The 18,179-nt window shown below is 37.6% G+C and overlaps 1 protein-coding gene across 1 annotated transcript in view; it reads right to left on the bottom strand.

Moving 5' to 3' along the window:
* The window catches only part of COL5A2 (collagen type V alpha 2 chain), a 136,683-nt gene extending 121,609 nt beyond the window's left edge, over nt 1-15,074 (bottom strand). The window contains exon 1 of the mRNA XM_008687250.2: nt 14,839-15,074. Within this exon, the coding sequence (XP_008685472.1) occupies nt 14,839-14,935 (97 nt within the window). The 5' untranslated portion in view covers nt 14,936-15,074. The remainder of the gene's footprint in view (nt 1-14,838) is intronic.
* Between the last annotated feature and the right edge of the window lie 3,105 nt (nt 15,075-18,179).

Below are 18,179 nucleotides of genomic sequence, written 5' to 3'. Positions count from 1 at the left end.
CTCGGCTTTTTAATGGATAGGGAAAGAAAAATAATAATCTATACTTGCTATCTCTATGACTATTAAATACAAAATTTATAAATAATCAATCAGTAAGTTGTCTAGAAAATCACATTTCTTTTCTTTTTTTTTAAGATTTTATTTATTTATTCGACGGAGATAGAGACAGCCAGCGAGAGAGGGAACACAAGCAGGGGGAGTGGGAGAGGAAGAAGCAGGCTCATAGCGGAGGAGCCTGATGTGGGGTTCGATCCCATAATGCCAGGATCACGCCCTGAGCCGAAGGCAGACGCTTAACCGCTGTGCCACCCAGGCGCCCCAGAAAATCACATTTCTAATCATGAGATAATCCTACCTTCCATTCTATGTTCCAAGACATTAAAGTAGCATTAAACTTTCTGCAGTTTTCCTGCAAAACAATGCTGATTAATACTTCTGAGTATTTCTTCCTGTCTTTTTATTCCTAACTAGATGCCATCCTCTTGCTCCTCTTTTGTCTCCTTTCTGCTGGTTATCACACATCCATCATTTATGTTTGGAGTCTCTGGACAGAATAGCAGTTTAGTAAGTTCAGTCAACAGGAAAATAAACAGTGTCTCTGCTACAAAGACAAATCCATCAGCTAAAAGGGTGAGAGCCTAGGATGCTGCTTTACTCCAACCACTCGTCCCACCAAAAAACATCCAGAGAACACAGTGTCTTACGGTTGTAATGGTGACAATACATGATACATTTACACATATTCTTTCTTGTTGGAAAGCTCAAAATTATCTGAGACCTACAAAATTGAGGCCATATTACTGTAAATGTTTTTCATAACCTCCTTTTAGAAATTTTGCCTAGTTCAGTTGGTTAAACGTCCAACTCGATTTCAGCTCAAGTCATGATCTCAGGGGTGTGGGACAGAGCTCCACATCAGGCTCCATGCTGGGTGTGGAGCGTGCTTAAGATTCTCTCTCTCCCTCTCTCTCCATGCCCCCCCCCATAGGAAAGAACTTTTGCCTAGAAACTTTGTCTCCTTTTAGAAACTTCTCTAGAAACTTTGTTGTAAAGCCATTCACTGAAAAGCAGATCATTTTCTAAAGTTAGAAATTGGAAGTTGTATTCCTGAAGTGAACCATTGTTGGGTAAGTAACTAGGAACTTGGATAAAAACTTCAAATCCTAATGTAAAAGTACAGAAACACATTATCTACATAGGTTATGCATGATGCCTCAATCTACCAAAAGTGTACGTGAGATTCCTCACAAGCGTAGAGCACAGATGTAGCCTATGTGGAGTAGTTTCTGTAAGCCTTCTACAGTCCCAGACTTTCAGAGCAGGAAGAACTGCCCTGGATAATATATCACAAGTTTGAGAGAAAAAAAAAAAAAAAAAAGAAACTGAGGGCCAGAGGATTTAAGTCCCTTCCACAAAATCACCCAGTTAGTTCATGATAGAACTGCAATTAGAATGCAGATTTCCTGTGTCCTGGTCCAGTTTTAATCTAGAAGCTTTTCTTTAAAATTATTTCAACAATTTATTCATGAAAGAAAGTTAACAGTCTATTTAGTTGAAGCCCTCATCTCTTTAACTGCATGTTTCTCTCCGTACAAGTAGAGAGTCTTAAAATACACCCACTGGAAAGTAGACAGGCCTGAGGGATGATGGAACCTTTGTCTAAACACTTGGCTCAGACTGCTGTGGATATTTGTCACCAGTTTAAACTTCTAGCTCAAAGTCACCTTCTGACCTAGGGAAAGGGATACCATGCTACAAACAGGCCCTCGGAGCTTCACTTTGATTTCGAGAGAGGCTTCCTGATGAGAGAGGAATAGGGGAAAAGTAATGATAATAGTGGATTCAGCCTTCTGCCAGGAAGCTACGTTTTTGCTTGTGGAGAGACCACAGTTCAGTTATATCACAAAAATCATGTTTTCTTTTTCTATTTGTTCTGTTCATCCTCCAGTCAAAGCCACTGTTCTAATTTTTTCCCATTTAATTCCTATGTGGGGGCTTTGGGAGGTTCCTAGAAAGCTATACAAGAAGGTATTTTACTATCCTCAATTCAAGGTTTTAAAAAAACACCCTAACTTGCTTTCTTTCATGTCAATGGAGAGTCTTATATTCCTTTGGATCGCTAACATTATTATTTACTTAGAAGAAAACATTTAGTTTGCCTTCAGCTAACCGTTCCTCACAGTAAAGGCATGCTAAGATAATAACGCTATCCCTATACTGGCCTTTATAGGTAACAGGATTTTCACACATATTATGACTTTTTTATTTTGTACCTGTGAGATAATAAAATAAAAAGTATAATCCCTGTTTTATAAATGGGGAAATCAAGGCTCCAGAACATTGTATTTATAAGGAATTTAGAAGGAAGGAGTGAGCACATTATTCCCGTTCTCTGTCTCCAGGCTAGTGGTCTCTAAGTCCTACTGCCATGTTGAGCTAGAAGCTGAGTGAGCTCACACACACACACACACACACACACACACACAGCGCCTTACTCTCCACTGACCACCCAGGTGGAGGCACATGCCATCCCTCACAAAAACGTTGCCCAGGGTTCAAGTAAGTCTGCCTCAACATCAGTAAAATATGAGGAAGGTAAACAGAAGTTTTATATATGAAGTAGATTTCACTTTTCTTGAGCAACTCTACTTGACCCAAATGTGCAAACAGTTGCCAAAATCATTATCTTAGGAAAAGAGAATAAAATTAAATGAGTAAATGTACTGCCAAGTTAGTGAAATGCATCCTAATACCAAAGTATAACTTCCAGGGGTTTTGCTGGTTTGCTTTTCCTAACTTGCTTTGTGAATAATCAAGAGTTGGGCAGAGGCCTGGCTCAAGGGAAAAACAGGAGATAAATAAAAATTATTTATTGCCATTTCAAACCTCCCAATTATACCTCTCCCCCCTAACCTCCATTCTACCCCTCATGCCTAGAAGTCACTGCTCCCCCATTCTTCCTCCTATCACACCTAGTAACTGGGAGTGCATTGATGGAAATTATTTCGGTTATGGAGAAATCAGTCTGCAATGGCCTAATCGGGGAATCCATCCTAAGTATTAATAATATCTGCTTTTCTTCAGTGCCTTTAAAATGTCAAGAATTTTAATTCAATTCTTCAATATGCAGGTGAAAAAACTGAGTCTTAAAGATGAGTAACCTGCTCAACGTCACACGATTGCAAATGGCAAAATCAGGACTCAGATGTGAGACTCCAAAGACCCATGCTCTATTAACTGCTGATTGAAAGTAAGTGGGAAAGGATAACTTTGAAATGTAGAAAGTGCTAATTGTTAAAGGCCCTAAGTATTGAAAAAATGGTAATAGTTGTGGACATGAGGGAATTTCCTAGAATTAAAAAAAAAAAAAAAGAAAAAATCTCACTGTGAAACAATGACCTGTTCCTTCTGTCCATATGCCCAATTGACAGTATATATGCTGTTGGCTCAAAAAAAAAAAAAAAAAATAGAGATACAGTATCATGGTAGTGTCTATTTCTTTATTCTAAAATGGCTATGTTTTAGGAATATAGGGTAAAAAAATGGAGAAATTAAAGAACAAAAATTAAGAGATATCACAAACTTTCCCAACCTCTTTGAAATTCTCTGAATAAATCTCACAAGACATGATATAGGTACAATCACGAAGTCTCACATTAGCGTGGTGCCTCACATTGTAGTATATTGCAATGATGCTAACTGGCACCCCTGCATACCACAGAGAACCCATCTTCCCATGCACTTGTGTCTTCCATATGATGTACCACCACAGGGTTCTATCCCGAAGAAACCCAAAAGTCCTCTTCAGAAACACTGGGAATGTGGAGGACAAATTTCCGTTTTGATTATACTTAGGCAACTTCCAGTTTCAATTAGAATGGATCTGAAATGATTCTACTGTCTTGATGGTGGAACCTTCCACGGGCAATTACAGAATGTTCATCACAGCCATGTTTCATCCGCCTTAAGTGTGAAACACAGAGTTGATCTGATAGTGGAGTTTTCACCCAGGGTCATGATGTCTGCTGATTCTGATGGCCAGAGAATAGTGAAAAAAAGATTGCAAAAGGCAAATTACCGTATAATTGGCTCTCATTATAAGGGAGTAATATTATTAACACTGCATTTGAATAGTAACTAGGGAGCACGGAGCACGTGTTGTGTATTAGTTTCTCGTGGAGTAGGAAAGAAGAGGACACCAAACAGTTAAGTTTTGATAGGAGGTCAGGCTCCAAGGAAAAGTCTGTAATTTGAAGCAAAATTTGGGACGGTGACATCCAGGTGGAGTTGCAGTGTGAGACCCTAATTCTCAATGCTTTCCCTCCAAACAGAAAGGAGCTTGAAAGCATATTTTCCTAAAACAAAACAAAATAAAAGTCATCTATTTTAAAACTGTTTTTCTAGAACTGAACCTACTCCTTCTAGGACTTTGTAACATTGCATCTATGGAAGAGATGTGGAAGGAATAAAAGGTAGCTCAGGTAAGTGTACCTTTAGCAAGTTTATGAAACATACTTATATATATGCTGAAGATGCCAAAATATTATTTAAAAATAGTAGCTTAATCATCGTAAAATGCTAATTTAATTTTATTTCATCCTCCTCCATGTGTCCAAACACAAGGACTGCCAATGGAACTTTGAATGTATTCACTGGTTAATCTCTACAGCACTAATTCTGTTTCATTTTTGTCTCATTCTCTACATAATTACCCCACCTTTTTTTTTTTTTTTTTAAGAAAAATAAACAGATTGTAAGAAGACTGAAATCTTCCCAGGCTAATGAGAACTCCATTTGTTCAGGAATTTATTAGTTCTTTCTCATCAAAATTCAGTTCAGTTTTACTATGCTTCAGGGAGAAAAATAAAAGCACAAACACATGCCTAATCAAATCAGTAGACATCAAGATCTGTGGGGAAATAGGAAATGGTTAGAGAAAGAAGGGAGATTTTTTACGAACACGCAGAGAGACATAACATTTGTAGCTCCTTAAGGCTTGAACACAAGATCCCTGCGGAAATGTTCAGTTGTTCCTCCTTCAAGGGCCCAAATCTTTTTTTTTTTTTTTTAAGTACAAATTTGTGTAAAAGAAAATTCTTACATCAGAATCACTCATTTGCCTTGGAATGACCAGTATCCTTCTGCCTTCTCAAAATAAAGTATAAACTTTCCTTATAAAGCTTCAGAGGTTTTGTGTTTATAGTAAAGACCAGAAAATGAGGAACTTTTTTTTGCAGTTCACCCTCTATGGTAACCAGTTAACCTCACTGTCCATTGATGCATCCTACCAGAAATTCTAGCTCAAAAATTAGCACTAACATGAGAAAGAGGATGTTCTGAATTAAACTGTAACTTAATCATTTTTTCAATATAAAGCTCTGCAAAGAATGAGAGAGAAATGGCTTAAAAATAATTTCAAATGAGCATAAAGGACTCTGATATGTTCTTCTGCCTCAGGAGCAAATAATAAGCATATGACTGCTATTTAAGATAAATGAAAATATTAAATCTCTATAAATGAATTTATTTGCTATGGAACCCACCCATATTTTTAGAAGTCCATGATGGAAAAAATCTAAAACTGATGGCCACAGAACCACCATACTGAATAATACAGATTTAATTAAAATAATTCACAGCAACAAATTAGCTGGTGAGTTTCCATATGCATACATCCCTCTAAATCAAACCTGTCATTTTGTTTAAGTTTAAAAAACTGAGAAGAAAGAAAAGTGCAGCAAAGTAAGGAAAGTGCGAGTGAGTGTGAATAATGTGCCTACTTCCCTGGGTGAAAACACCACCAGTTTCTGCTTTCTGGAGTAAACCTCACAAAAATATCCAGGGAGTAAAAAGAGTGAAGAAACCAGCAGCCTTTGGAAAATGAAGAGGCTTGCTGCAAAGTCTGGGAAAAGATGGTCACCCCCATGACTGTATCCAAATAGTCCTGGGAGCTGCCTTGTAAATCCCTCTGTCGTGAACCAATTCCTCTCATTCCAAATGCAACCCAGAGCAATGCAGTGTGGCAAATAAGCTTCCAATTTCGAACAGAGACTTTTATGACTATTATAGTTTCAGAAAATAAACTCTGAAACAGACATAGTTGGTAGACAGGCATGAGGTAGCACTGGGGCATGGAAGGAATCGTGCTTGGCTTGCTCACACACTGGAAACCATTGCAGAGAATGAAATGTGTGTGCAGGGTGTGAAATGGGAGAGGCGGCGTGGTGCTTCAAACCACATGGCCATGAGACAGTCTCCAATGGAAAGATATTTGTTTCTTTTGTTTTTTTCCCACAGTAAACCTACACAAGGAGCCAATAAAATAAAACTCTACTGTTTGAGGAGTAAAATTTTTAAATGGGTTTAAAATATAGCCCAGTTAGAAATTAGTTGCATATTTTGATTATTATCAAAATGACCATAATACAACGGTAGGAAAATTTGCATTTTAAAAGTTTTATGCTAGACTTTCATCTCTTTGAGAGCAAAAATTATTTCTTTCATTTTTCTATAATATCTAACATTTTCATTCTCATAATCACCTAATAAGCATTTATTGTTACTGCTATATAATTAAATAGTAATGGAATAACAGTATCAACTATCATTTAATGAGCTCCTGCTATTTGTCAGGATCCATACGACATACGTGGTTTATATACATGATAGTCTTCACAACAATTATTTGAGGTAAATATTACTATTCCAATTTTATAGATGAAGAAACTAAGAGAAATAAAAAATTTGCTCAAGATTATGCAAATCTGCAAAAACTGAATTTGAAATAAGTTCACTAATACTTGAATAAATGGTGGTAAATATTTTTTTAGATTTTCAAAAATAATATTCAATTGGTATATATGCATGGAATAATTATCACATACCTAATACATGAAATGAATTCATAACATGGAGTGGAATCTGGAAAGCAGATGTAAGTAAAAAAAGGAAAAGTACATGTGTGTATTTACAGTGGAAGTTGGGAACTACAAGCAATTTCTTATTTTGAGGCAGAGAGTGACAGCTGATATGACTAAAATTCTAGAAATGAGCCAGATCATAGAACATCTTGTATGCCATGCTTAGGAGCCTTAACATTATTCTTTTTTTTTTTTTTTTAAAGATTTTATTTATTTATTTGAAAGAGATAGAGACAGCCAGCTAGAGAGGGAACACAAGCAGGGGGAGTGGGAGAGGAAGAAGCAGGCTCATAGCGGAGGAGCCTGATGTGGGGCTCGATCCCGGAACGCCAGGATCACGCCCTGAGCCGAAGGCAGGCGCTTAACCGCTGTGCCACCCAGGCGCCCCATGGAGCCTTAACATTATTCTTTATGGGAGTCAGCAGAAGGTGAAAGGGCTGGTAATGAACTAAGCAGGTTTTAGCTTTATATCACAGTGGCAACAGAGGGGGTCTATACACATATGAGTAGGAAGTGGCCACATAGGAGGCATAGTAGGGAATTTAAATCCTATTGCAGTAATCCAGGGATTTGACGTGGGCCTGAACTGAGGCATTTGTAGAAGAGAGGGAGAAGAGGTATATTTGGGAAATATTTAGCAGATAAAATGGTAAAATTTAGTGACTGATTGGAATTTTGCTTGAGTGACCAGGTAAGATGATGCTGCCATTAACTGATATAAGGAATACATAAGAAAGATGGTCTTGTCTTGAAGGGATGATCATGAGTTGAGTTTTAGATACACTGAACTTGAAGTGCTTACGGCCCATCAGTAGGACACTGGTCAGGATTGCAGAGAGAGATTTGAGAATTCTCAGCAGTTAGCTGTTAAGCAAAATCCTGAGAGTGATTCCCAGATGATCTAGGAAGAGAATAGACAGGGAAGACCAGTGAACCAAATTTTGTAAGGAAAAAAAAGCAGGGGCAAAGGGAAAAAGGAGAAGTTGCCTCTGAAGCTGAGAGGAAAAGGTCAGGTAGCTAGAGAGACAACTTTCAGAGAATAGTCTTTCAGGAAAGCTGGAGTGGTCAATTGTATCAAATAAAGGAGAAAGGCCTGATAAAACAGATAAAAGGGCCCTACTGGAACATCACACATTTTAGTCCTCATGTTACTAGAGCAGCTTAACTAGAATAGAGGGGGCAAAAGTCAGAGTGCATTGGGAAGAGTGTGGGCATGAAGGCAGAGGCAGAAAACTATACTACTCTTAAAGCAGCTGGACTAAGAATTAAGAAAGGGTGGGAGCCAGACACAGGCCCTGGGAGGGAGTTGAGCTTGTTTACCAGATAAGGGGAAAGACCCCAGAGAAAGGAAGTGGTTGTAGTTATAGCAAAGAGAGCGTGATTAATGGAGCAAGTTCACCTGAGAAATGGGAAACAAACAAACAAACAAAATATAGGAGGGAAACAAATCAAGAAGATTTTTCAAAACAAATTCAAAGATTAGGTAAAAGTCAAAAATATGCCACTAAGGTTTGTATCTGTGGTGACTGAAATCAGATTGTAATATCACTTTCTGTGTCTCATTTTAGTGTTCTAAAATTATCTTCAGGTAAAGTTCCCAAATGATCTGCCTAAGAGTCCCATCAGACTGACAGGGGTGTGTACATTTTCCCAATTTGAGATTAGCACCCAAAGGTCTGGTGAGGCTAAAGCACTCTTTGCAGGTTGCAAAACTGCTAAATAATGGAGATGGACCAGAACCCAGGTATTTTCCCAGTGATTGTTGGACTGGGCTTACTTTCTTTACTAGAGTATATAGACTACCTTAAGGCTACGACGCTTATGATACAAGCAACACTTCTACTGAGAATATATTTGTTGTCTCTTGAAACTGAATTTATAATACTAATTGAGCAGACACCCAAAAAAGAAAAAGAGAAAGAAAGAAAGAAAGAAAGAAAGAAAGAAAGAAAGAAAGAAAGAAAGAAAGAAACAGTGAGATGTCTTTTCTCCTTCCCAGGAGAAACGTTAAAAAAAAATAAAAGCATGTAAACATTTTTGAGTTTGAACATTATACCACAGAGCTACAGGTACAAGGTTCCATTAATTTATTAATAGTAATTCATTAATATTGTTAACATTGCTACCTCTTCTATAGAAGGCATGTGGATAAGAAGAATCTTGCACTATTGTGATGTCTCTTATACACTATTCCTTAGAGAATATATTCAGTATAAGATGAAAACCACCTTGATTTTTTCTGAAGGGCTTAGTTTTGAACATATCAATAAAATATAATAAAAACACTAAGGTTGCCAAAGTGGACACAATTTTAAAGCAAAATTTTCCATAGGATAGTGTGCCCCCTCCAGCAAATGCCAAAAGTAGATACTTTAAAAAATGCTGACTATCATGACTCAGCAGTCTTACAGGAAATTTAGATGAAATTTACATGGAAAGAAATTAAGAGAAAAAACTGAATTGTCAATCTCTTCCCAACTCTATCGTTTTATATAAACTTGTACAACTTGCCCAAATTTATACAATGAGTCAATTAAAAACTAACAATTTTAGTCTTTTCTCCTACCATTACTATATCTCTCATATGTAATCTAATTTTTTCAATGTTGTGATCTCAGAGCAAAAAATGGTAGGTCAAAAAATGACTGACTTTTAAACATTTTATAAATGTGATAAAAGGCCAAGTGATGATGTATGGACTGTCCTTCAAGCAGGAGCACATTGTCTGATTAAACAGATTTCTTTCTGTGACCATAGATTAACATGATTCCAATCTTGTAAGTCCCAGCTCCTCTAAACAAAGCTTTCTCTTTCTGTTTTTACCTCACATCCAGCATTATGTGCATTTCTAGAATGATCAACACAATGAATTGTAGGTCTGCAGGGACAGTGCTAAAAGTATGAAGAACAGGAAGTAAAAGAGAGAAAATGAAAACTATATATTCACCTGGAAATATATTTTAATAACATTTGCTCAGAGTATAGTAAAATGACTTACCTAAGCTACTATGAAGAGGATTTGGGCATTGAGTTATTTTTCCAGAAATGACAGTGAATTTGCAATGGTTTATCTACAAACCTTAATTAGGCAGCCTTGTAACTGAAAGGAATAACTGGAATAGCAAGTTACTACCAAGTCACAGTTGTGTAGTCTTGGAACAAGAAGCCAACTGGTCTACATCAAGATCAAAAGACTGTTAGGCAGAGATGTAATACAGTGGTTAACCAACATGAATCAGAATCACCTAGAGAGCTTCCCAAATCCCATCCAAACCTACTAAACTGGGATATTTGGAAAGGATAGGAGCCTAGAATCTATATTGGTAACAAGCTCTTCAGATGATTATTCAGCCAGCTCAACACGGATCTGTGAACTGTTTACCTACTAACCTAAAGAGTCATGGTCAAAGCATATGTTGTATTTGTCAACATAAAAAATTTATCTGTATTGAGGCACCTGGGTGACACAGTCTGTTGAGTGTGGCTGACTCTTGGTTTCAGCTGAGGTCGTGATCTCAGGGTCCTGAGACTGAGCCTCCCATCAGGGTACAAAACTCAGTGCCAAGTCTGCCTCAAAGACTCTCTAGCCTCCTCCCTCAGCTCCTCCCCCAAGCTCTCTCTTCTCTCTTTCTTTTTCAAATAAATAAGTCTAAAAAATTTATCTTTATCGATCTACAGTCTACATATATAGAGTTATACTCTTCAAAGTAAAGCCTCATTTTAGTTGGGATAAAAGTTATAGGTACTTCTAAATTTAACTGACAAGAATTAGGAAAAAAAGAACTGCAGCCTACTTTAAGTGCCATCCAGTGTTCTTGGGACTACTCAGACTACTCAGAAGTGAACAATAGCCAGGGTAGATCTGATCACATGACTATATCCTGCCCATTGAAACTAGAAGATCTGTTCCACTGAAAGTGGCTGACACTCACTGTGGTCAGGACTATAGTTGCTTCCTAACAACTATTCTCTCTTTTATATCCTTCATAACATAACTCTATTCAGTAGAATACATAGCTAGTGCTACCCAGCAAAAAGACTACATTTCCTAGCCACTCTTGTAGCTTTGTGTGACTATATGACTAAATTCCAGCCACTCTAAGTAAGCTGAAATGGAATGAAGACCTAATTGTCTCCATGGAAAAAGGAAGAATCACCACCTTTGTCTCTCATCCTCTATCCAGATGCCTGGAAAGTAAATGTAATGGCTGGAACCCCAGCAGCCATCTAGGACCATAACTTCAAGGATTATACCCTAGGGATATAAGAGTAGAGAACGAGAAAGAGATTGAGTCTTTGATGACTTTGTAGAGCTAATATACCAGCCTTTCACTACTTAACTAAAAGCTTCTTTTAAAAAGGGGAAAAAAAACCCACTATTGAATTCTGCTAGATGCAGCTGAACTTAAATTAAAACATCCACTAAAAAAGAAATGTTTGCATGTCCTACATGATCCAAAGTATCTATTTCAATAGTAATGAGTATAAAACGATTTATGGGTGATCAAGTATCTTAATCTATGTATTCATATTCTCTACTTCCTTTAAAATGATCTGATCCAAGTAGTAGTGAGCAATAAGCATGTGTCTTCAAATTTGTATTTTAACGATGAGATAAATGGCAGATATAGCATAATAAAATGCAAGAGACCATGATATAAAAAGGACTGTGAGCCCCTCATCTCTTAGTAATCAGAAGTCGGGTTGGGTCCAGAATATCAGTGTAGGGTTGCAACAAGAAGGCTGCAGATTTATGGTCCATGAGCCAAACTTGGCACTCAGATATATTGCATTTGGCTTATGCAATGCTTTCTGAAAATGTTAGCTTTGAATGCTTTAAAGTGGGCATGCATCTTCAGTTCACCACAGGCCCATCATTCCCTGTTGATGTAAAACACTCACTTGCTTCACTTGTTCATGTTACTTGCCTGGCCTCTGGAAATAAAATGGTACATTTCTGTACCTTTCCTTCTTCTGTTACTTCTCTGTTGTTGAAATCAATGATTCATACCAAAGATGATTTTCTAAGAGTAAGTCTGTCCATTTCTAATAGCAAGAATGTGTATAACTCACTAGGTGTTAGAACTTTGTTTAGGAATGTAAAAATTACTATAAATACCCTAGTATTTTCTCCTACAAAAAACAAAAAGGAAAACTTTTAAAGCACCCCACCACCACCATAACAAACACACATACCCGAAAACTCATGAAAAGCTGATTTTGTCATCTTAACTCTGATTCTGGTTACTTAATAGTTTCAACTAAAGTTAGCCCAACTTCCTTTCAGTTCTTAGAAAGTTTTTTTATTCTATTTTATTTTTTCAGTTCTTAGGAATTTAAAAAACCAATTCAGTTCTTAAAATTTATTAACAAGTAGCAATGTTGGGCCTAAAAGGCCTAAAACTTGATTTACTTACTTCTATCTAATCATTCATAAGATTTTCTATCAGGCAGGCACTATGCTTATGTTTACATTTCTGGTAAACGACCACAATCAAATAGATGAAAAATACACCCTCAAGTACTGAAAAGAAAAATATGAAAGTTTGTAATATCCACTTACATGTGATAACATGTTTCTCCATTTCAAAGGGGACATATTTGTACTCAAAGTCAACACCACATTATACGACTTAGTTATGGCTAAAATTTGAAAAACATACTTGTTTTGAATGTGTACCTTAGATATTTCTTTAAAGCATTTACCTGAACTTACTCTTCCCCAAACTTAAAATCACATGGAGTTTCAAAATTCTGACACGTTTATTAAGCTTGTGTCAAGCCTGAACAGGGGAAATAAAGTATTGCCAAGTATCCATTCAATATAACTGAAACCAAAATACGCACGGTAAGTAAGTACAATACAAGTTACAAAACTCTGAATATACTGGATTCCGGAATTCTTTTCTAGGTTACTGTTAATTAGGGTCATACTACTTCCTTTTGCTATTGAATTTTTATCACATATAGTCTCCTAGGTCGAGTAATAAAACAGAGGAATTTATTTTTTGCAATGTGAACGCAAGGAATTATACTTTTTCTGTAAAGTCTGATATTTGGGATTCCAGTTGCTGTGCTATTTGATTATATTGGGGGAAGAGAGGTTGGTATGGACATGGGGACAGGTTTGCACCAAATAACAAATTTCTAACATTTATGTAAATTAATACTAAGAAAAATTAAGCTCTCCTTATTTTTCAGAAACACCTACAGAGTAATTACAACTATTTGGGGAAGTCTGTTAACATATGGCCTATTCCATAGACCTCATGAAACTCTTCTTTCATTTATTCACATGTTCAATTATTTCCACACTTTATAAAAGTAAGTTTTTTAAAAATATATTAACAAGGAACGTTGTGTTAAGTTTTAAATTAAAATTGTTGATTGTTTTGGTGGGGGAGGGGAGTGAACCGTCCCTTTTATAATTAGATTTGCTATTTCTTTTGTAATTTCTCTGTGTTTTTTCTCTTCCCTTGCTTGACTTCTACTTCCCAATTATTTTCCCCACCCTTCCAAACAACGCATGTTTTTCACACCAGTACAAAGAAACTTAAAAGTTTCACCTTTTGTAAATTGCCTCATTTTTGAAAACATAAAAAGTAACATAAAAAGTTCCAAGATTTTAGAAAGTGCCCCCTCTATGGGACTCTGGACAGATTGTTGGGTATTCATCTCACATTCTTATTTTCACTCTGAAAATGATTCTTAGAACTTGTGGCCTCTAGGTTAATTTTATGACCATCTTCAGAGCAAAAAGACACAGAAGTAGGTATTAAAAAATATATACATACAAAAATGTGTGTATATATCTGCATATATATATATATACACACACACTAAAGTATATATGAAGGACAATAACAGAAAAGTTTAAATGTGCTGAGTTTTAAAAACTTGAGTTTGATGTTAAATAGTTACAAAAAACTATAATGGCCAATTATGAAAAAGAACATGTCTGGAGAATAAGGATTTAATAGTCAGTGGAACCAAATTAAGTATTTTCTTATATTCTATAGCAGCCAGGCATTTTTGCTTAACCATACCATACAACCCAACCCTCACATGAGCAAACTGCATAGTGGAAAAAAAAAAATGGTAACCAGACAAGGTTCCTCTTAAAATAGAAAAAAAAGAAAAGAAACGTTCGTCTAAAGGATAATGCCCATGCAAATACTCCATGATAAATACATTATATACAAGGCATGCCGATTTGCTGCCTTCCGCCATCCAGCAGGGAACCACCACTGTCTTGATAATCAAGTCAGTAGGGTGGGAAAATACCACTGTTTAAGAAATCTGGCTTCTATCAGGCTCTGTCACGGAGAAGTAAACGAGACTGTCTCTCAGTAAGCAAAAGCAGTTTTAAGATCACAAATAAAAATGGGAAAGAAGTAAAAGTCTGTAAAGAGAGAAGAACAAGGAGCCAAAGACAAAGAAAAATCAGTTATCAGAGTGGCTGCAGAGGTTTTTCTAAACAAAGAATTGTATGAAGCAGCTGACGTTGAGTACAAAAAAGACTCCACCCTACCCAGCTTCTGCTGCGACTTTCCCTTGCTCTGAAACTCCAGCCCACAGAACAGAGCTCCTCTGACTAAAAGTGCCCTTAGTGCTCCGTTTTAAGCACTCTTCTTTTCTTTTAAACTTCCCACTCTCCACATTCAGGCAAAAGGACTTAGCCTAGACTGCCCCAGAAATATTCAGTAGTGGACTCTGCCCCACGGCAGATGTAGAAGCTCCGGATTTACGGACATCCTGATTGTCTTCCGATCCGTTTCCCAGGTGCAAATCTGTCAGCCCCCTTCTCAACTTCAAACCAGAACTTCCTCTTCACGCTCTTCCTTCCCGAGGCTTAACATTCCACCTATTTCCCAAACCGCGCAAGAAACACCACAAGCAAAGCAAACGGCAAACTCACCATCCTCGCCTTCTTCCTGGGCTTTTATTGAGACAAACTGCCCTAATAAAACAGTAAGAATGAGGAGAGGTCTTGCTTCCACCCAGTTTGCCATCATGTCTAAATATTAGACATGTGGGTCCTCCTGGGAGTGAAAAGTAGTTTCTAAGGTTATTGTAGCACCATGAAGTCAGCTGCGGGCTCTTTCAGCACCGGCCCCGGGGCAGCCTTTGCAAACCCCCTTTTTCAGCACCAGCTCCAGCACAGTCTGAGAAAACTTTTTTCAAGCGATGCAGCTTTAAATAGGAAGAATGCTGCCTCCACTTCTTTTCCTGCCCCTTTTCAGCTTGTTCAGGCTCATAACCATCCAGTGTCTGCCAAGCAACGGTCTGATTGATGGTAAACAACCAAATCAGAACACGCGCCTCTGTGCCTTGAACTGTCCCTACTTCATTTATGTTTTAAACATAAATGGAGGCTTAATCACAGAAACAAACTTTTATTTCTCTTTTTTTTCCTCCTCCTTCTTTTTTTTTTTTTTAAAGACAGACTGTTAGAAGAAAATAGTCCTATTCTCCCCTCCCTAATCCTTCCCCCAGACACACACCCCTTCACTTTTTCCCTATAAGCTGAAAAAGACATTAGGGAGGAAATACTACCTTTTAGCCTAGTTTTTGGTGTCTAGATAATCCAGGGCTCTTGTCCACCTTAAACTTGCAAAGGATCAAATTTTAACCCTTTCTTTTGACTGAAGAGGAAGTATTCTTATCTCCTTGCCAGATTCAGTTTCTTTGCCCAGATTCTGGAAGGGGACGATTAAAACTGTGCCCAAGTCAAGTCCAGGTGAAGAGTCTGTTTTAGACAAACAAATTTGTAATGCGTCATACTTTAAGATTATCTCTGGATTTCTCCACATCTCTTGTTTGGGGGAACACATCTGCAGGTCCCTCTTGTCCCAGAAAGTTTTATTCTGTCAAAAACCAGTCTACTATGTTCGTGTAAAGGGATGGGAAGTATACTGCATCTGGATGCAGAAAGTCTCGCTTTAAACAACAGCTCTGCCACTTACCAATTTCGTAAACACAAACTCCTTTATCTCTGTGCACTCCTATTTTGCATTTGAGAAAAGGGCTTTGCCCTGACCAGTGTACAGGGTTTAGTGGCACTAAAATGAGTAATATATTATTAACTAAGTTCCAAATTACAAAGAGCTACATAAGAGTAGATGGTGGTGTTATTATTTCTACAGTTTTTCAGGGACTGTGGCAGTCCCAGTGACACATGCCATTTAACAGCAGTATTTATCAATTTTGGGGCCATTCCTCATGCTTGCCAAGATCTTAATGACCTCAGAATGTCCTACATAATCTAATACATTTGCTTCCTTGAGTCCACCTAGAATGGCTGCGGTATATAATACAGGTGAGTCAACTGTCTCTAGTAACTCAGCAGTGATCAGGCACCTTGCACTGTGCTAAGCACTGAGGGAGACAGTGACCCAAAAGAAGTGAAAGCCATGCCCGTTGCCTTTAAGGAACACATATAGATGCTAAAAAAATAAATAAATAAATTTACATGAAGCAAATACAAGCCAGAGCATATAAATATGTATGGGTGCATTAATCCAAGCAGAAATTCAGAGAATGGAGAGATTATAGGGTGCGATTAGGTAAGTAATGCACTGTCATTTTAATAGAAGAAATCCAAGAACATTTGAATTTTAGCTTGGAGCTAGAATCTCTGGGGAAATATTCCAAGCAGCTCTAACCCTGTACCTCTCAGTTTAATTTTTCACTCTTATAAGAAAGATTAAAAACACAATTCAACCTCTCATGGTTCCCTCCAGTTTCAGCCTCTTCTTCCTATCAAACCAAAAGCATATGGTGTGATGGGGACATAGCAAATATTTTCAGGACAGCTGTGATAAATTAGCTCGTCTTTGTGAGCTTTGTGACTTGGGCTTTTCCTCTATGATCGGCTTTAGGATGCTACGTTACAACTTGGAAAAGAGTAAAACGTACACAGGTGTTGACCAGGTGTGTTGCTTTCATAGATGTGGTTGCATTCAGTATAGAGGACTCAACCATTTCTTAGTCCTAGAAGAACTGATTCTAGGCCTCAGTGCTTAAGTGGGGAGCTCAGAAATCCAGCACATTTTCAAGGAAGCCCCTCCCAAGTGTACATATTATAATAATACATATCTCCTGGTAAGTCTGTACCAAATCGACTTTCACAGCAACCTTCAAAGTTATTTATTATTTTTCTTAAATCATTTATAAAGATTTATGGTTCAAAGAAGTTTACCTGCTCAAGTTTGCTCAGCTACTAAGTGGTAGACTTAGGGTTCTTTTTCAGAAATGTCTGACTCCAAAGTGAGTATTCTCACTTCTTCCTAGGTATTAGATCTGACACTAGTATTTCCAGTCTCCAAAGAAAAGATGTCTCAGCACCTTCAGGGTCGGTCCTTCCCTCTGTACTCTTTATCCCGTCCTTTCACATCTCCTTCAGGTCACTGTGTCCTCCTCTCTATCCTCAAGAAACAACCCCCCCCCCCCAAAATTCCCCTAACTAGTCATCTTCTATAGTCTCCTTTTTTTCCTTCCACTTCCTCACTTCCCAGTTATACTTCACCCCTCATTAGAATATCATCACCAGCGCTGCAGGAGACAGACATCAATACCTCTTTGTTGATAGACCCAAAGACCTTTTGTCTTTTCTCCCTGTAGTATTTGATACTCTGACTACTCCCTTCTTACTGAAACTCCTTCCTCCCGAGACTCCCTGGTCCCACATACTTCTCTTATACCCCCGCTTTTCTAGCCAAACTTCCTTTTTTAATTCCTTTCAGAGAGTTATTGAGCTTTCCAGCATGTCCTATCAGCATTTTATCCTCCTTGCCCATTCTCTTGAGCTATATTAACTATTAGATCCCTAGACTTTATTTCCCTTTACATGCTAATGATTTCTATTCAAGACTTTCCTCCTCAGTTGTAGATATGCAGACTTGTATTTCTGAGTATCTGCATTGAACATCTTTCTCTGGATAAATCCCTGAAACTTTCAGAGTCCGAAATGAAACCTTATCTCTCATTGTTCTTTATACCCATTAACACTGTCACCATTATTCTAGTCCCAAAGATCAGGAACATAGGAAGACACCCTTCTCCCTCAACCTACAACCAATTGATGGCCAAGTCTTGTTGATTTTGTTATGCAGTTCTTCACTCAATTATTTCTTCTTTCTTTCTTTTTTTTTTTTTTTTAAGATTTTATTTATTTCACAGAGAGAGAAACAGCCAGCAGAGAGGGAACACAAGCAGGGGGAGTGGGAGAGGAAGAAGCAGGCTCCTAGTGGAGGAGCC

This window comes from Ursus maritimus, unplaced genomic scaffold (genome assembly GCF_017311325.1).
Source record: "Ursus maritimus isolate PB19 unplaced genomic scaffold, ASM1731132v1 scaffold_1, whole genome shotgun sequence".
Classification (NCBI taxonomy): domain Eukaryota; kingdom Metazoa; phylum Chordata; class Mammalia; order Carnivora; family Ursidae; genus Ursus; species Ursus maritimus.
The sequence above is the reverse complement of the archived record's forward strand: the minus strand, read 5'-3'. Positions and strand labels throughout refer to the sequence as shown.